The 20,433-nt window shown below is 33.6% G+C and overlaps 2 protein-coding genes across 5 annotated transcripts; both read left to right on the top strand.

Annotated features, from left to right (window-relative positions):
- The first annotated feature begins 969 nt into the window (after positions 1–969).
- LOC120631974 (transmembrane protein 245) lies at positions 970–20,206 on the top strand. Of its 4 annotated transcripts, XM_039901690.1 has the most exons (15): positions 970–1,453; positions 2,489–2,635; positions 2,902–3,130; positions 3,562–4,135; positions 4,996–5,167; positions 6,259–6,426; positions 7,220–7,231; positions 8,387–8,579; positions 9,545–9,729; positions 10,462–10,596; positions 11,468–11,564; positions 16,258–16,429; positions 17,135–17,314; positions 17,924–17,951; positions 19,077–20,206. In XM_039901690.1, exons 1-14 carry the CDS (start codon positions 1,091–1,093, stop codon positions 17,943–17,945), a joined length of 2,649 nt encoding a protein of 882 aa, XP_039757624.1. In that variant the 5' UTR covers positions 970–1,090; the 3' UTR covers positions 17,946–17,951; positions 19,077–20,206. The 4 variants fall into 4 exon arrangements, with proteins under 4 accessions (XP_039757624.1, XP_039757625.1, XP_039757623.1 ...); XM_039901691.1 differs by lacking the exon at positions 17,924–17,951; XM_039901689.1 differs by having other exon boundaries at positions 17,924–20,206.
- LOC120631975 lies at positions 13,292–15,884 on the top strand. Its single transcript, XM_039901693.1, has 2 exons — positions 13,292–13,474; positions 14,290–15,884. The coding sequence occupies exons 1-2, from the start codon at positions 13,319–13,321 to the stop codon at positions 15,769–15,771; spliced, it is 1,638 nt and encodes a 545-aa protein (XP_039757627.1). The 5' UTR covers positions 13,292–13,318; the 3' UTR covers positions 15,772–15,884.
- Positions 20,207–20,433: the final 227 nt, after the last annotated feature.

Here is a 20,433-nt window from a genome sequence, read left to right as displayed (position 1 = left end):
ACACAAAACTCTGCTAAAGCAATCTTCATTTCCAAAAATAGAAGCTCATTGCAGTTAACAGCTAGATTAATATAGGATCTCCCTGGCGCAGTGGGGAGCTCTGTAGTCTTATAAGTAGGAGATCCTGGGTTTAATTCCCAGCAGGGACAGTTTGGAAATTATAATTACTGAATTATCTCTGGACTAGTCAAGGGAGACTGCTAGTTAACACCCTTCCAACAAAGAACAAGCGTTTTAGCGTTCCGGTACGGTACGATGCCGCGTAGACGACGATAAAGGCTCGTTACCATTTTTCCACCAGCAGTATATAAAGTCAATGGCAAACTTGCAATGAAATAAAAAACCTATTTGCGAAATAATTTTTTATTCAAAATCTCAATAATTGCGATTAGGGCAATTGGTGCCAATTATTACACTCTGAAACAGATCTAACAGCAATGCTCCCCTTTTCACATTTTTTACTGTGAACAAGCATAGCACTAAATAATATTTTATTACTTTACTTTAGTTTTATTTGGATTTTAGACAATAATATCTTCACGACAACTGGCAACAGCCAACAATGAGTAACTTGTTGGTTCATATGAAGTTAACCTATTTTAGTACCTACCATTATCTTGGGGTACCACGTAGACTGAGTAATAAAGACGTACTACTCAGTCTACGGGCTACCATTTTACTAAGAATTTTACCTATGTACCTTATTATACTTTAAGAGTACATTTAGAGTTTTTGTGAGTATGGGTACGTGATGGAAAATATAATTAATATAGTGTAAATAAAATGATAAAATAATGTCGTTTAAATAAGTATCGTCAAAAATGGTTAAAATTAATTCATTGATATTTTCATTGCTTCTTTTTTTGCTTTTTGGCTTTTAGATGTGCTAAATAGGCACTTTCAAAACGCATCTTTTGAATAATCAATGACACTGACAGTGACGTTGACAACTGACTCTTCCTACTGTCACATTACGCCGAATTATTGCCGAAAATCAAAAATTACGATGATCTCACTAGAATTTCGTTTACCATTTATTCGTACACTTCTTTAATGTAAACGTTAATCGTACCTATGACATCTTCCAGCAATGCAACAATCACCGTTTGAAAATATTTTTAATATTATCGGAGGTTTATCAGAAGGCAATGAAAAGCCCATGAAACATGGGTTTTATAATGCCTTCGCCCTTTTTATTCTCGCGATTTGTTGTGCGGCATTCTACGTGCTATTTTTAATCCTAGAACCTTTTTTCAAACCATTGTTTTGGGCACTACTTGTTGGTTCACTACTTCACCCTTTCAAGTACAAACTGTCCAAGAAAATCAAGTCATGGTTTGAGGATCTGAAGAAATCGAATTCGTCTGTGATATTTGGGTTGATGATAATCCCAGTGAATGTCGTGAATCATGCCTCTGACACTGTTGGACAACAATTCAAGGAACATTATAAGGTATGAAATCCAAAATGTGTACCTACAATACCTACTGATAAAGATGTATAAACCGATTAGGGAGAATGGGCTAATATAATTGCCACACCCCTAACAGGTTAGCCCACTGCCATATTAGAAGGCATCATCCTTTACCAGCAGGTGAGATTGTAGTCAAGAGGTAACTCGTAGTGGAATAATAAAATAAAATGAAAATACTGTATAAAAGAAATAGATACTAGACTTTAACTTGTTAAAACTGTAGATTTATATTTAATAACTTGTGAGTTAGAACTATGCTAGAAAGTTATTCAATTGTTATTGAGGTTAGCAGAATTAAAGTAGCAAAGTAGAAAATTTTCTGAAGCCAGTATTGTCTATCAAACAGATACCATTACATTCACATCCATACTAATGTTACAAATGTGAAAGTGTGTTTGTTTATTTGTCCCTCCTGTATGCCCTAATCAAGCAACTAATCAACTTGAGTTTGGCATACAGTTAGTTCTAAGGACCAAGAGTAACATAGGCTTATATAGTATAGGTTTGTTAATTTGTCCTTTATGCCCCAACTAAGTAACAAATTGAGTTGGTTTTGGCATATAATTAGTTTAAAGTATGGAGGGTAACATAGGCTATTAAGTGGCTACCTAATTTTAATCCCACGACTAGCATGGGCAAGAGACAATTATCTCCCCAGGCAAAGGATATAAATGTATCTTCTCTCACAGCTTTATCAACTCTCAGAGCACTTGTGCACAATTGGAAATAATATCCAAATAATATATGTGTAATAATAAACAGAGGTAAACTTCTCCTATTCCATGTTCCCGTGCTTTAGCAGGTGGACAATTGAATTATATCCCTTGTCAGGGGATATTATTTTTATCTCCTGCCTGTGCTAGCAGAAAAACAAACAATTCCCACATGATATGTAAAAAACCATAAAAAACATAATAAAGAGGATATTCTTTTTACAATAATAGAAAGTATTTCTATATTTAAAAAGAATCAGAATGTATTCAAATCAATAATATGCATTTCTTCTTGTTTTAGACTGTTATAGGGTTGCTATCCGCAATATTTATTTTACCATGGATCTACAATGCAATACCACGGAGCTTTGCCTGCATTTTCTGGCAGTTTGTCAGTTTCATCAGCATTACCACAACACTTCTTATCAAGCTATGCAGCTCTTATATAGTAAGTATGCATTCTGCATGTAGAGATAATTGGTTGTTTAGTATTCTTGGCTCAACACACATTGTAATGTAATGTTAAATGGCCTAAAATCTGCCTCAAGAATTCTCGAGATTAGCATGGTCAAACAAAAAAAATCTCCTTTTCATTATTGTTATTATAAATGATTTTTAAATTTCAAATATTGTTATTATCTTACATGCACATAATATACAATATACAACTGCATTTTCTTTAGCAATTTTACTATACTAAATTATTTATTTCAGACACTCACATTTGCTCTTGCATACATAATAAGTGTTTATTTTCTATGGAGTCCTTCAAGAGCTGGTATATTCCGTACAACATCTCATGTACTTTGGCTGGTTTTAGCAAGTTTCTTAGCCAGTCTAGCAGGATCGTTTAAAGTGTACATGTTTATATTACTGCAAGCTATATGTATAACAAGTTTTGTTCTGGAAATACTTCATGTTCACAAACAGCTGCTATTGAGAGGTAAGAATTATTAAACAAACTCTCATACAGTTTGATTATTTATTTTAGAATTTAAATAGCAATATTAATTTTAGTAGGTATAGATCTGATTTTAGTTTCATTCAATTCTTGGCTTTCAGTATTAGTAAATTCGAGATTCTTAAATTCTAAAGGTCCCACATATATTTATTTGAAATGATTGATACTGTATAATTATCATATTGGAATCATTTCTTGGTTTAAAAAAAATTTTATTCATAAGAATGTTAAGTACAATAAGTTTACGAAACTACTTGGCCAGTGTGATGGACTATCTTAAACCCTTCCCATTCTAAGAAGAGACTATAGTAGCCCAGTAATGTGATAGTTATGTTTTAGTAGAGTAAGAGTATCTTATATTTTTTTGTGGTTACAATTGTTTCAAGTAATTAATGACAACACTTATTTTATAGATCCAGAAGCTTCAATCATCACTGCTCTTCATGCTGTTATAACCAATCGTCACTTGGAAAGTGCTGCACTAGAAAAAATTGATGAAAAACCTGAGGAGGCAGTACAAGAAAATGTCAGTGAGAAAGCATCAACTCCGGAAGTTGAATCCCCCATGACCCCTGAGCAAATTACAAAAAGGGGAAGCTGGACAGAAAATGAACCCATTCAGAATTCACCAAGACAAGCCAAAATGTTGTTTAAAACAAGAACATTATCAGCTTTACCATTACCAAGTCCGAAAACTAAAATGCCTTTTGAAAATCGCCTTTTAGCTTCCTTTAAGCAAAGGTCTTTAGATGAAAATTATATCAGAAACAATTTCAATGGTGATGAAACAGCCCTTTACTTCAAACTCCTATTTTTTGGATGCTTTTGTATGTTAATATGGAAATACATTTGGCTACTACCTGTGATGTTGTTCTTTTTGGCAATTCACATCATTAAAATATTGCTGAATTTCTTTGGAGTATGGTTGTTCTTTGAAAACCAGTACAACAATTTGATGGCCAAGATTGGCGGTTGGTGGAATGATAGGTAATTTTATTTCTTTAACCTCAAAATGGGTTATGGGGTCACCAAATTCATTTGGTGACCCCTAACCCAATAGGCAGACATACTCTAAAAAGTCTCATGGAGCGGCTGGACAAGTGGCACAACACTATATTTTTTTTCTGTGGTTTTGGTGAGCTCTGTGGTATGAGTGGTGTTTTATAATTCTTAATTTTCTGGTGGGAGGCTCCGGCCATAGCTCGGCACCACCCTAACGATAATTTATTTTACCGGCACAATACGATGATGCGTAAAAAGTGATAAGGGGTTTGTGTTCAATATAACTCCAATACCATTAACCGGTTAGGCCGCTACTATCTTTGAATGCATGATCAGTTACAACCAGTTGAGATAGCAGTCAAGCTTAGATAGATAGATAAATTCTTTATTGCACACAATTAAGGGATAAAGATAATATAAATTGAAAACATAAGAAGAATAAAATGCGCAAAGGCGGTCTTTTCTCTTTAAGCGAACTCCTCCAGACAACCCTTAATGAAAGAAGAGAAGTTATATCTTAGTTATAGCGGGAAAAAAAAACTATTTGAAAATTCTTATTGAAAGTCTACAGTTGATATTATCATCATCAGCATATGAACCTGTTACCGACCCAGTCAGGGCACAGGTCTACTCCGACAATAAGAAAGAGTTATAGCCGTAGTCCACTACGCTGGCCCAGTGTAGATTGGTGGACTAAACACACCTTTGGCACTTTATGGTGAACTTCTCAGGTTTGCAGGTTTCCTTATGATGTGTTCCTTTACCGTCGAAGCGAGTAATATTTTAATTTAAAACGCACATTTTCTTAATATTATTATGATAATTATCTTAATTTATTTTTTTAGGAAATCAGCATTAATACCTGCAGAAATCCACGGTATTCGCAAGATCCTTACGATTTGTAACCGCAGCGTGATAGATGTGGCATATGAATCAATTGATACAGTGTCTACGTGCATTGTTATCGTTGGTTTGATATTTTTCGTAGCTGTTACTACTATTTTTATATGTATTCAAGTAAGTATTTGCAGCACCAATCGTACCTTTAACCTTGATACATTTACATTCTGCCATGTTCTGCTACCCGATAAGAAAGCTTTGTCATACAATGTAGCTAAATTTTCTATAATCCGCATCGTTTACCGTTAGAAAGTTATTATATATAAAATTATAAATACGAAAGTTTGTATGGATGGATGTATGGTTGTTTCCCTTTGCGCAAAAACTACTGAACCAATTTTATTTTACTGAATTTCGAAATGAAGATAGATTATATACCATGAATTAACACAAAGGTTGCTTTTCATCCCGTGAAAATGTACAGTTCCCGCAGAAAGGCCCTAAAGAACTTCTATCCGTGGCCGTAAAATAAATAAAAAAAGAAGTTCCAGGATAAACCTTGTAGACTATATTTATCGTTATAATTAAGAATAGTATATTACCTATTCCTAAAAAGATATTTGCCCTTTATTTGTGCGCATAGTTTAGGACCTATAGATAAATTAGCATTTAAATCATTAAAATACGTACGGGAGAGTGAGTTACGTCTACAAGTAAGGTATCCGCAACTTAATAACTCTTAGTGTGCCTGAAACACCTAGTACCTAATAAATAAGTTAGGAATAAATCACGAATTCAATTTAAAATTAATCCATATTACCCCTCCACATTTAGAACTAATACTGACTAAATTTGTTTATATTATGAAAATTATTCTAATTTGCTATACTCCGCGAACAGCAGGAGAATCTGTATGGTGTAATTTATAATTTCTTCAATCCTTATACTCCACACCAAACAGATCTTCGGCAATCATCAGGAGCATCCTCGGGAGATGTTGACTTTACAATGAATAATTGTTAAGATTTCCGCAAAGTAACGCCTGCTTCTATCCAATATGTAAATTTGTTGATATGAAGGTTTTATCTGATCTGAGTGGTATGCCAAGAGCAGTGAGCCCTCAACACCCTTTTTTGAAATTCTTAATGATATCATCATGTTACACATACACATGTTACTGGTTACATGTCTACATTTATGTTATTTTTAGATATACTCCGAATGTTACACATACACATGTTACATGTATACATTTATGTTATTTTTAGATATACTCCGAAGCTATAGTAGTAGTACAGCTTAGTGGTAGTCTTCTTAACAGTACATTCGTGCAGAACAGTGAACTTCACGCTTATTTGCCAGAAGGATGGGAAGAAAAGTTAGACTCACTTATTGACAATGCATACACATATGGAAGAGAAGGGATTTCTACTGGGGTAAGTTCAAATAAACTAATACTATAAATAATATTAGATCTTTACATATGAAATTGGCGTTTACTAAAGGGGTCATAGTCGTTTTTTTTTTTTAAATAATATTATATTTTTAAACAAAGTATGTACCATTGCAATCTATGCACTTTTGCCATGTTATAGATACTTTATATATATATATATATATATTAAATTTAAAAATCATTCGGATGGGAATCAATAAAATCTTTGATGGCACTTTGGACTGCCCCATGTGAGTTGAGTTTCTACCCTTGCGAAAAGTTATCCAAATTTCAAAAAAGATAGTAGTTCTCTTTGGCGACACAATACACATAATTAATTAACTCGTACTTTTAAAAAAACACGATATTTCAAGTTTTCCATATTGTAAACTTAGTGAAAAGAAAAAAAACCAAAACAGGAAAATACAAACGAATTGGGTTTTCAAAACACAAAAGCATGAGTAAATAGCTGCATAAATTAAAAGGGAGTACGACGAAACGCCAATTTCATTAATGTAACCTAATCTTATTATAATTTCTCTCCCGTTTTTTATTGTTTAGTTATAGCTACTCTTTAACTTCGGCTGAGTTATAATTTTAATGAAATTGGAAATACCGGAATAAAGTTCAGTTTTTTGTAGAATTTAAGTAAGATACCTTAAATGTCAAGACTCATGCAAATAAATATGATAGTGATCAAAAAATTGGTATAAGAAGCTATATAGTTTTATTTATAGGTTTTTAAAATAATTACAATTTGTCTATTTTTATGCCAACCATTGGATCCACGCCAGATAATGAGATACGTAAGTTTTATCGAGACACAATACTTATTGATGTGTATCTACAAAGCCTTTCTAATATTATATAAAAGAATTAATCCCAAGTAATACTTGGATAATTTGACGCAATCATCGTGTACTTTATTGTATTATTTTATAGCTAATCTATAATATGCAATTTCTATCCGCTTTAATTATGCCATTATTTTTCTATCTAAAATATAAATAAATAAACGACAAATAATACAATAACACTATTCTTCTCCTGAAAGGTAAGACAGATATAAAGCATTTTATATTATACATGAAAGTTTATCGCACATTAGTCTTAAATAAAATGCCTGAATTCTAAACTATAGTTTCGCCGTTAGGTATAATTGTTAAGTTATTTTGAAGTCTCCTTGAATTAATAGATGTCGTGGCCTAGTTGTCTTCGAACTTGGACCTTCGACCTTTGCTCCGTGCCTCAAAGAGCACATATAGGTCTCACATCCAACAATAGCCGTTATTTTAGAATTGCAGAGAAAGCAGCAGGCGTACTTTGCGTATGTAATGAACATTGCTTAAAAAATTTATTTATTTATTTATTTATTTGGTATCTATGACCCATCACTACGCACTACACTATAACATTAATAGAATAATTAAAAAACTAAACTAAATAAAAAAAAAAATTACATTAAATATTAATAAGCAATATAAAAAAAAAGTTATAAATTAAAATTTCTGCGTCCAGGCAGCCCTACGTGGAGTTTAATATACAACTTGTAAATTGGAGAGTCGTATCGATTTATTAGTGCTTTCAGAATGCCGTTGCTGCTTACCCACGTTCTTTTCATCAAGGATGCAGAAAATGAAGAAATTTCTTCAATATATATAAAACACTTTAAACAGATCTTCCGAAATGCACTATCTGTGCACGTCTCGCTCCGACAACGGCGCATCCTCCGGAGATTTTGTTTTTTGCATTGCAAAGGATCTAAAATATTGCATTGCAAAGTATCTATGTTTACAAAAAAAAATCCAGATTTCTCTGGTTGTCGCGGATAATAAAAAATTAAACCAACCCCTTCATCATACACCCACCAGTCTGTAGCGGAGAGTTTGGAAGCTAAATCCTTCCTATAAATTCAAGGCAGCCTGTACCAATGTAATATTACTTAGTTCTTTCATACATAGGTTAAGAGCATCCTCAAGGAAGGTGATCCAGAGAAGATAGCGCGCGTTGAACAGCAGGTTCTAGAGCTATGGGATCGCGTGTATCAAAGCTGGGTCTCAGGAACCTTTGCAGCTCAACTGGGCCCTCAAGTTGACGGCTCAGCGGTTCAAGACTCTTGGGATAACTTAGTGAACGATGTGTCTTCTTCTTCTGGTGAGTATGATAAAAAAATCCTTTGTAGCTAGAAATCTCGTAAGGCGCTTCTGTTTTCCCTTTACTGAAATCTTTTTGGTACAGTATACAAATTTTTGACTTCTCATCCTCCGTATTGATGATCCAAGTAAGTATATATGGCAAATTGTACATAAAAACGCACTATATACGTAACTATAAAGCATTTCTCTACGATTAGCATATTCTTGCACAATAAAAGAAAGGGATAAAGAGAGCGGATATTCCTTGAAGCGGTGATAAAAGCTCGACTTCACTTTCAGGGGGCCGAGTTCGAATCCCAGCACACACCTCTAACTATTCTAAGTTATGTGCGTTTTAAGTAATTAAAAATATCACTTTGTTCGACGGTGAAAGAAAATATCGGGAGGCACCTGAATGCCTAAGAGTTCAACATAATGTTCTCAAAGGTATGTGGAGTCCACCAATCCGCACTGGGCCAGCGTCGTGGACCACGGCCTTAACCACTTTATACAACTGTTTTCTAATGTACAAACGTGGCGGGCCGTTTGTTTGAAGAATAGACAAGTTTGAGCAAACAAGGTGTAAAATTAATATTTTACTGTAACTTTAAACTGAGTATTTGATTCTTTGTTACCTATGTTAGGCTCAACCATTGAACCGATCTTAAATTAAATTTGGAACAAATATAGCTTACATCCTGTAAATTGACATAGGATAATATTAATTCTGGATTATTCCGGAAAAGCTCGTGGTAAAAGTTACCAGCGAGACTTGGTACCATATCTCGAACGCTTAATTTGTCTTGGCGAAAATTTCCAAATAGAAAAGTTTGCATCTTGGGGACAGCTATGGGATATTCCCCGGAAGTTCCTACGCAATTTTTAAAAAACTGGACGACGTCGCGGTCATCATTTGGTACCGAATACACAGAGCATACCAACCTCAATTAATCTACCAACCTTGATTTTTGACATCTGTCATAGGTATGTTCGACTATAGTGGCGTAGTCGAATGGTTGCAAGCCAATGTTGGGACACTCAGTGCGATTGCCACGGGTGTATGGGCGCCTTTGGCCAGCAACGTGTCACTGTTGGCTGGTTCCTTGGGCGCTTTCACATCGCTCTTGCTGTGCGGGGGCGGTGCTATCATAAATATGTTCATTAATTTGGTGAGTTTATTAGTTAGTCATAATCTATCTATACACGGAACATTTGCTTTGTGAGGACCGTTTATAATCAATCAATATATATAAAAGAAAGTTGTGTTAGTTACACCATTTATAACTCTAGAACGGCTGGACCAATTTTTATGATATTTGATTTTGACGGCTAGTTGGCGCAGTGGGCAGCGACTCTGCTTTCTGCGTCCAAGGCCGTTGATTCGATTCCCACAACTGGAAAAATGTTATTGTGATGAACATGAATGTTTATCAGTGTCTGGTTGTTCATCTGTATAAGTATAAGTATGTATGTTATATTCATAAAAATATTCATCAGCTATCTTAGTACCAATAACACAAGCTACGCTTACTTTGGGGCTAGATGGCGATGTGTGTATTGTCGTAGTATATTTATTTATTTATTTAGTAGCACATAGAACGCTGCTGACGTTCCCTTAGTCGAATCGTACCTCGGAAAGAAGAGGGGTAGTAACAATTCTGATCCGCCTTCACCACACGGCACTGGCGTGCACTTAATACATCCACAAAAGCAGCCCTACCTACCTACTACCCTAAATACTACCCTAAAATTTATATATAACTCGTATAAGAGGACAATTTAAACCGTTTTATGCAATTTTCCTGCTGTATGCATACCCTGGTGAGAAACCCAGTGCACTGCCACACGGCTGCATTATTTACCAGGACCATTTCTATAAACAAGAAATTGCTACACACTAGGTGGTTTTCTTCACAACGCTGTTCTATTTGCTGGCTTCAAGCAACGCCCTTTACAAGCCAGTGGAAGTTATTACACGCGTCCAGCCGAATTTTGGCCCGAAGCTTGGCATCGCATTATCTGTCGCTATAAATCAGGTATCTAACATCTAATTACAATATTATACTCCTATCGCGTCTTTAACCCCACCTTGTTTAACGACAAAACTGCTCCGCTCTCATCTCTCACAAAAAAAATCTAACAGTAACACAATCTGTGTTACTGTAAAACGATGTTTAAAAAGAACAATCAGCTGTGTTTCTTTTCGAACCGGTGGTAGAGTCACTACAAACAGACTGACTTGACGTTTCAATAGTGCTTATAAACTAGGTCTCCCTGAAATAAATGATTTGTGAATTTGACGTACTGTGTTCTTCATATTTCCTTATTTCTAAAGTTCCTTAGTAACATAAAGAAATCGTATTAAGTAATCTTTTTTAAAACAATAAAAGTTGCTATAGTACTTATAGCAACTTTTATTGTTTACGTCATGTTAAGTCCAAGTCAACAACTCGCAAATCTTAAAGAATATAAATTTATGTTTTCCCCAATTGCAAATATAATTCATACTTCATATTACAATTATTAGAACTTCACTAACTCCTTATTTACTTTTGTCAAAACTAAAATTAAAAAAAAAAACCAAATATAACTTTTACTAATTAAAATATTATTTATCAACCAACCAAAAATGGTAAATCTTTTATAATTTTATATAATATACAACTTTTTATGTATTTTTTACTTTTCTTGTTGATGATCTAAACTTTATATGGTGGAAAAATAAGGAGGATAAATAAGGATAAATTAAATAAAAATTATAAATACTAAGAATCTTATAGATACTTTCAGAAAACAATTCTGATTACGTTCTTAATTTACTAGAAATATCAAAAAAAAACGATGACTTTCTCCTGTAATGAACTTGGTTGTATCTAGTCAAGATTCAAAGAATATTTTTCATTTCAGGTGTTCAGAGCGTCTTTTAAGATGGCGCTATTTTACGGGCTGTGGACGTGGCTAGTTCACAATTTATTTGGCGCCAAAGTTGTTTATTTACCTTCAGGTAAGACTGTTAAAATACGAATTATATAGTTATATGGCGCGGTAATAGCCTATTGATTAGGATTTAGACTTCACTTTCGGGAGGCCGAGTTCGTATCCCAGCAAGAAACTCAAACTTTAGTAAGTTATGTGCTTTTGAAGCAAATAAAATATCACTTGATTTAATGGTTAAGTCTATTTTTTCCATCGTGAGGAAATCGTCAAAGCACCCGCGCCGAAACTAGTACTATTTATTAAGGCAGATAGGCACACGAAATAATACAATCAGATTAATGAAACTAGTTTGATTTTTTCAATTAAATGACAAATAATTAGCTTTGTCATCTCCCCATTTTTCAACAAGCCGACACACAAATGCACAATAATAATCAAAAAATTTGAACGCCGCGCCGCGCCGTGATCTTTTTGATTACTTTTGTTGATTTTTTTTAAGCAAGTGCCCTCCAGCCGTTTTATATGGTTTGGTATGGACATTGTTATTGTATTAATAAACGGCTGGCTGGCTGGACTCAAGTGAATTTTAAGGAACCCCTGATCACAAGAACACAGACGCTCACCACTGAGCCGGGAAGGTCGTCAGAACTCACAGTTTATCGCTCGGCGTGTGGAGATACAGTATTATAAATAAAGTATTCACTATTCGAGTTGAATAATCAATCTCCTACAGACAACCTTTGTTAAGAAGATTATAAAATGATACAAAAACAAACCTATATAAACTATTATGTTACTCTTTGTATCACAGAGACGGACATCTGTTATCAGATGCAATAAAATGCATAAAAATAGTAAACATATCAAACAATGTTTCGTACTTTTCATTTAGTAAGTATTATTTTAATGATATCCTACTGGAGGCTAATATTTGTATTAATTCATAGGCATACAACCATTATCCTTGTGGCAACATATTTAGTTATCTTCTAACTCTAAAAATAGAATATACATTTTAATTGTTGCTAAGTATGAAATATGCTGGGCTAAAACTAGATCTCTTTTAAATATAATATTTAATTTTACATATGTGGTGTTTAAATGTTTTACGTATAAAAACAAAACTGCTCAAAATCAGTGGTCTCCACTGTCTTCTGTCGCAAGATAGAACAGTCAATATTAAATTTTCCATGGCGCAAAATAGCAACTACTAAGATTCTTGCTGGATTTTTCTCAGTAGAATCGGCATTCCTAAACGCCCGACAGCCGATTGGCGCAGTGGGCAGCGATCCTGCTTTCTGTACCCCATAGTACCACAACACAAGCTATGCTTACTTTGGGGCTAGATGGCGATGTGTGTATTGTCGTAGTTTATATATTTATTTATTAAAAAACTTAGCCAACATTTATTTTTATATGATGGTTCTCAAAATATGAGTATACAGACCTTACTATAGTATCTTGGGTATCTATCCTTTTATCGTTTATTCGACTATTATACCAGAACGCAACTAAAATGATTACAATCCTGGTTTACGTTATACAAAAACTCAAGGAACCTGGAAAGTAACTATATGAATGCAAAACTTCCTGTATTTATGGACTAATCTTGGTCGGGGTCATTGAGCCTAGATTAATTTTGTGTGGCTCCCAATTGATAAATAATTTAATTACCTACAATATTTTTTCGCTTCTTCCATTTTAGTCAAACATTATCACGCGATGGTGCCCGGTGGCCGGTGTCACATTTATTACTTAAATTACGCGATAACTCTTTAAACGTTGTACGTCGAATCGGATTACATCATAGTTTTTGTGGCAATGTGTAAGAGGGAGGTTCTTTTGGCTCTGATCGTATTGGTTCCTGTAACGATCGGGGTACGGATTAATTTTACAAACTGCCATTATCCTGAATGGTCTTGCGTTAACAACGCATCTAATGATCTTGTTTATACGTGTTCGACTGTAAGAAGTAGTGTAAGTACCATTTTTTTTTTAATAAATATATTGTATATTCATATTACAAATTTATCGTTCTAACACAGATTGATGATTTTTTTTTATTTAGATGGAAATTATAATCTAAATTAGCAAAGTAACAAAAACATCTTCGATATATTCCAGCTGCGAGGCATAGATACACAAAATCCTTCATTCGCCCATTGAAGGGCCAAACTTACTATTGAAATAGTAGCTTTTATCCTCATAGGGTTTCAGCTCATTTCCTCATAATCATCACAATAATACAGTAATTCTTCTATTGAAATTAATTTCCATAGTATATTCTAATATCTACTACTAGCATCTCTAGTGGCGCCCCGTGATTTCGGCCGCATACAACTTCTGATGTACATAAATTTGTCTCATATAAAACTTGCATTCTACGACTCACGGCGTCGCATCGACCGCCCGTTGCTAGACTCTTATAAATCTTATATATCAAGGTTCGGGCTATCAAACTTATAATAGATTTTTCTAATCCGATTTGTAGTTTCAGAAATAAGTGAGTTAAAACAAAATAATAAACTAAAATTTTATTAGTAGTAGTTTATTATTACAATAATAATAGTCAGAAAAAAGGTAACAATAAAAGTTGAATTTTATTGGAACTGTGAAATGGTAGCTCTACCATAGTATCATAGCAAGCCCCACTAACAATAGCAACTCTGAATCTTAATTATATGTGCCAGTACGGCATTTGTCATAAATCTAAAACGATTAACTTGATTGTAAGAAAAACTTATTGAAAATATAATAAAATCCACTGTAATGATACTTTTTTTTTGTTTTAGGATTTCATTATACACCTAAAGGATTTTTATACTGACGAAATCCACAGCATCACGGTTCAAAATTGTAGAGACTTGAGAGTTGTGCTTGATTGCCCTATATTACAACGCGTATCTCAATTGCAGAAATTGATTATTAAAGACTGTGATAGACTTGAGTTTATTTCACTTTCCACCAATTCACTATTACAGACTCCACCAGAAGTGAGAATCGAAAATGTCAGAGAAATCGTTTCCTTTCCTAGAAATTTATTTAAATCTCCAAATACTAATACCGAACTGAAGTGCATGGGAGCCGCTTCATTTAAAAAGCTGCACGTTATAAACAGTAAGATTAACTCCATTAGTACGAGAGCTATATACAATGTCAGTGGTATTAAAAGTATGGAATTTGAAAATGTAACGATAAGTGATATACAAACTGAAGGCATTGAAGTTTTTATGGCAAACAACAATACACTGTTTTCTATTAAAAACAGCAAAATTGAAAACATGGATTTCAAAGCTGTTACAGTACAGAGTGCCACTGTTAAAATTGCCTCCAACATTTTTGCTGACGTGATTGCAAATGTACTAAACATTTCATCGGATCATTTATTTTTAATAAGCAATACATTTGAAGAAGTATGTGCGAATAGTATAGCTATAAACTCTATTAACATTGATATATCGGATAACACGTTTGAATCTATAAAAAGCAATGCACTCGCAAACGTTAAGTGCTCAAGAAAACGTTCCAATAAGAAGAATATCAATATCCTAAGAAATACATTCAAACATGTAGAGCCATATTCTTTATATTTTGATCACGCGAGTTGTAAATCAGCTGGAGCTCAAATTACATTTCGTGAAAATAAAATTGATTGCCGTTGTCGCAACATTTCATTTCTAAATTCGGCCACAAATAATGAACAAAATAGTTTAATTTTAAATGTTTCAAATAACAACACTTGCTTGGTGACATATTGTATACTACCAGTCGAAGTGGTAAAATTATTGCTAGAATTAGATATGTGTCATTTGAATATTGATCCCCAAGTAATGTGCTTACTTTATAATGATAAACAATCAAGTAACAATAAGAAAAATGAAGTGACTACTGACGATGAAGTAACGGAACCAGCACCTACGTTCTATTTGATCAGGCAGGCAAACACTCTTAGTGATACAGGTGCAGCTATGACAGCGATTGATAAGGATACTCTTTTGAAAGATAGCAATCTAAATCTGACAAATAGAACTTTAATAAAGTTCGTTTTTGATTCATCAAAAGATTTTGTTGAAACGTTACGAAGTACGAGTAGGACTCGAAATAGACCCACAGAAAAGTCTCCCTCGAACGAAGAGTACGTTAGTCACTGTGTTGGTACGCAATGCAGAAACGACAACGTTTACAATCGGCAAAGAGCCTTGGATTTTTACAAATACGTCTACGCCCAACTACGCACACCAAGACAGAATGATAACAAGATAAACAAAATGTAATTTAGTTATCAATGAGAAATAAATGTGTAGATAATATTTAATTGACTTTTTTGCCCCTTAAATACATAGATAATACCCCAAAAAACTGTTAGCAAAATTAATACTAAACAACAAAAGCACAAGTGATTTACCATTGTCTATCAAGCAGAATGCGTAAGGCTATATTCATATCTTGATATCTGTGAATTGTACCATTTCCTGGAATAGATAAATAATAATACTTACAAAAGAACCACAACTGGGTCCCGTCGAGTGACATTGAATAATACCCTGATATTTTGATGCTTATTAATTTACTCAATGTCATATTAAAGCGCACTCCACAATCTGTCGTGAAGCGAAATAACCTCTCTCTCAAGCCAATTTCTTCACTTACCAAATCTGGAATCAACGAATTGAAATAAACAATTACTTTGAAGACTATGGGGTGAGATATCGAAGTGTTGTTCTATAATTATTTCAAATTCCTTAATTATGGATTTCCAGTATTAGCAGCCGTGTTAGGTGCGGCGCCGTTTCTAGGGCCGTACTTAGCCGGTATCCCGGCAGCACTAGATGTCTGGCTGCAAGGTAGACCGATGGCAGCCTGCCTGTTGCCGATTGCTCAAGCAGCTCCCATCGCCTTCCTGGATGCAGCAGTTTACGCAGAGATTAAAGAGTGAGTTTTATGTACGTCTAGATATTTTTCAGGTGAAATTATAGAAAGCTGTCAACTTTAAAAATGAGGATATATCATGATTATGGTCCTTAGTTTGGTCGTTTTGTCATACGTAAGGTAATTTTTATGTAGACCCAGATACAGTAAATGGAAAAAATAAGTCTAAAAATCAACATGACAGCCTATTTTCCTTAAACTTATCTGTTTAGCCATAACCACGTTTTTTCGTAAGTCCAAAGGTCGTCCGGCAGATAACGTTTTAGGTAATGCTAACGTTCGTTAGCTACGACTGAATCTCCAATCTAAACTTATTTGATAAGTTTAAAAAAATTGTCATCCTTTTTCCACGAATGGGCTTGCCAATTTGGTTCAGTTAAAATATTTATTTTAACAGTATCAGTATAATATAAATAATACAAGAACAGTAATCAATATGAGAATTACATAGTCCGCCGTAATGATTTTTTAAGCAGCTTTTAGTTGCTTGGAAGCTGTCTGCTCCGCTTTTATTTCGGACAACCTAGAAGGTTTTCTTGCATGCTTTTTTGGTATAGACTATGCTAAAAAGCCTGCAAAGATAACGGCCTTCCGAACCGGTTGAGTGTTACTTGTAAAAGGCTAGGCGTTTCAAAAGTGCTTATTTAGTAGGCTGCAAAATTAATTTTCTTTTTTTTTAAATTGACGTACCTATTTATTATTTTTCAGTGGTGGTCACCCATATGTAACAGGCCTAGCCATTGCTGGGGGAATCTTCTATTTGGGCCCTGAAGGTGCTATCTTAGGACCCTTGCTTCTATGTTGCTTGATGGTGGTACTCAATTTGTCCTCTTCTTTCCTCCGAGATACGCCGTCAGAAGAGCGAGCCGCTTTACATTCACGCGTCAGGTAATGTCGACTATTCATGAAATATTATACCCTTTTTAAATATTGGATAGAACTATTTTTAAACATTTTACTTTATAGTTATTACTGTTATTAGTGTTTTAACGTCACAACTAAATAATTATTATTATTTCTTGTTTAAATGATAGCGCACCATTCTTTTTGGACTTAATCACTAATCTTGTTATAACACTTACGTATAGCATTTGAGGTTTATAGTCTTTCGCAGGGTCATACATTCGTCGCTTTCTTTTAAATTTGTATTTTGTATAGTGACTTATTTATTTGACTCTAAATGGATTAATTCAAGGAACTTTATATATTCCTGCCTCTTCTGAATGTTCTTCAGAGTTCTTATATTAATTTCCTTAGTAATTTTCTCTAGGATTAAGTGTATTGTTTTTGTGTGTGTGTGTGGTTAAAGAAAGGCTATAATTAAGAGTGGCATTTATTTATTTAATTAAACTGATAGATATATTTTTAGATATACATTAAAAGTAAACATCACAAAAGCTGTACAAAGAAACATGTCTCAAAACTATAAAAATTGTTATTAATGTTGTTACTTCAATTTATATATAATATTGTTTTACTAAAGTTTTCTTTATTTAGGTCGTTATTGGAATGTTTTTAAAGTGAGGTGTGTATTGTTTATAATATTATGTGTCTGTGGAGTTTATGCACGTTTTATTCAGTTCAACGAATATCACATTTTGTCAAAGGCACTTTATCATACGATCTTTATGAACCATATTCAAACATTACATTGCTAAATAAACTTCTGTCAATAATATGTACTAGATTATTGATGGAAGCTAATACACGTATATTTGTTTCTTTTTGTTTTAATATTAAGACCCCGGCACACTCATAAAATTCCACCGATGCGATTAGCGATGCTACATCACGCGACAGTCAATTCCATACGTATTTCTTTTTTCATGTATATGATGTGGTACACAGCTTAACCAGAATATCAGAAACTATTTGTGCGATGATTGCGACTTCACAAAAAAACACGTAAACTTCAATAATTTATTTAAGAGCTTTAAAAATAGGACGTTATTGATGTAGAAATGCATGTGCTAAAGAACAGAGTAAAGTGTTAGTATAACACTAACTGTAGTGATTATTTTCACTTCTTATACTGCTAGAGCCTAAAAGCGTGGCAGAACGACGGCATAGTTATGCAGTGTTTTTTCATTTGAAATATGCTGGTGCAGTTGATACGTGACAAAAGACTGTACTCATATTACGACGTTATGTTACGTTTGTAATATGCTCTTAAAGCTTAAATAAGTGAGCAAGAAATGTGATGAAAAAAAATATATATAAATTATTAAAGAAGATAGTTCTATTAACATTTTGCATCAAAAATTCACATTCTTAGGCAGTTTAGGTCTTCCGAACCAGGCCAGATTAATAAAAGATACATTTATTTACATTATCACTGTTTCATTTCCTTCCAATCAAAGCGAAAAGCATAATATAATACTCTGACATAAAACTCATTTCGTCGTCTACTTAAACATCTACCTGCGCCTCGAAAAGCCCGTATGAACTGGTTTTCTAATTTTTTGGAAAAAGTTGCATGTTTTTTGCATTTTGCTATTTTATATGTATATTAACAGCATGTGAATTGTTATTTGTGAATGTCTCAGCATGCAATCTATTTTCAATATTTTCAGCATGTATCAACAATTCTAACAGATAATTAATTAATTATTTATTTATTACACAAAAATATATGGATATTTCTTTACAGGCTCGGTGCTTATCTGTGAACATGCATGGACTAACATTGTAACACGTGGAGAGGAAATCTCAGTAGGGTTTAACCCGTAAGGCTACAATGAAACTGGCGTTGATAATTAAAAATGTTTGTCAGGTTAGCTTTAACATTTCTTTTCTACTAATGAGAGCTACAAGCAACGCATGGTTTCAGTACAAAGAATAATGATTTTAATTCTTTAACTTATATGAATTCAGATTGTAAATCCGACCGGGCTTAGCTCGAAAGTTACGTCAAACGTTAATGTGGATTTACGTTGCACTATGCACAGGTATTGTCTATAGGATGGTTCTGTAAAAGTATCCTCATTTCGGTCCCTCGGAATTTTAGTGACCAACATCTTACTTACCTTACGTAGGAATGGAATATCTCGTGAATTCTCGTATGTAATTATTATAATTGTTTTTTAAACGTTATTTAAATTTACTTATTTATTTTATTGAATACATGTACACTCCCAAACGATGAGGAAATATAATGTTATTGCGCTGCATGAATGCTGAGAAATATAACGTAGAAGCGATGGTATGACATAAAAAATGGGATTGTTACTTTACGAAATTCCATGCTAAATTTGCTGTAACCATATTTAAAAAAAAAATCCGTGCACTTAAGTTGGTCTATATCAAATATTGTCTCTTTTCGTTGGCCTTTGTTTAGGTAATAATTAATACATTTTCTCGACTTGAAGTCGTAATAATCTATGTAGTGGAGTTATTGCGATGGTAATGAGGTGGTTTTATGAGAATGAAACGTAACAACAAGTGATAGTTTATATAGGACGATTAAATTTCATATTTTTGACAAAATAATTTAAGCATTGTTCGATATCTTTAGTAACATTGTGAATTTTAAGTTGTTATTAAATATTACAAGTGTCAGTGTAGTACATTTTTAGTATAACGAATTTCTTGATTGACTGACTCAGTAACATTTGTAAATATATTGACAGTTATACAGTTTTCAAACATTACAACTGATCGATGGAACCGACCCTGTGCGTTTAGATGCACTATCTAAAGATAGGAAGATTTGATTATATCAATTCATCATCAGTTTCAATTATTAAGAACCAATTATTAAGAATCAATTATTTAATATCTCTAGACAAATATTTATAGTATGGTTCTATATTGTATTGTATGTTAATTTTAAATATTTTTTGTGTAATCTTTTTTATGTATTCGTTGTTATATTAAATTTAGATTTTTAATAATCTTACAACACCCATTTATGTTCGCTTATTTTTTTCCCAATCCTAGGATTGCCTGGTGGAGAACTCTACTAAGCAAAATGACTGCCTTTTGTTTTCCACTTGTATCTTCTTCAA

This window comes from Pararge aegeria, chromosome 19 (assembly GCF_905163445.1).
Source record: "Pararge aegeria chromosome 19, ilParAegt1.1, whole genome shotgun sequence".
NCBI classification, from domain to species: Eukaryota; Metazoa; Arthropoda; class Insecta; order Lepidoptera; family Nymphalidae; genus Pararge; species Pararge aegeria.
This window is presented reverse-complemented; position numbering and strand designations above follow the sequence as displayed.

Excerpts from the sequence above, each read along its gene's own strand:
- LOC120631974 (XM_039901690.1), top strand. The coding sequence starts at position 1,091 with ATGCAACAATCACCGTTTGAAAATATTTTTAATATTATCGGAGGTTTA. Across the intron at positions 1,454-2,488 it reads AATTCAAGGAACATTATAAG|ACTGTTATAGGGTTGCTATC; the intron begins GTATGAAATCCA and ends TTCTTGTTTTAG. Across the intron at positions 17,315-17,923 it reads GCTTTACATTCACGCGTCAG|GTCGTTATTGGAATGTTTTT; the intron begins GTAATGTCGACT and ends TTCTTTATTTAG.
- LOC120631975 (XM_039901693.1), top strand. The coding sequence starts at position 13,319 with ATGTGTAAGAGGGAGGTTCTTTTGGCTCTGATCGTATTGGTTCCTGTA. Across the intron at positions 13,475-14,289 it reads GTTCGACTGTAAGAAGTAGT|GATTTCATTATACACCTAAA; the intron begins GTAAGTACCATT and ends TTTTTGTTTTAG.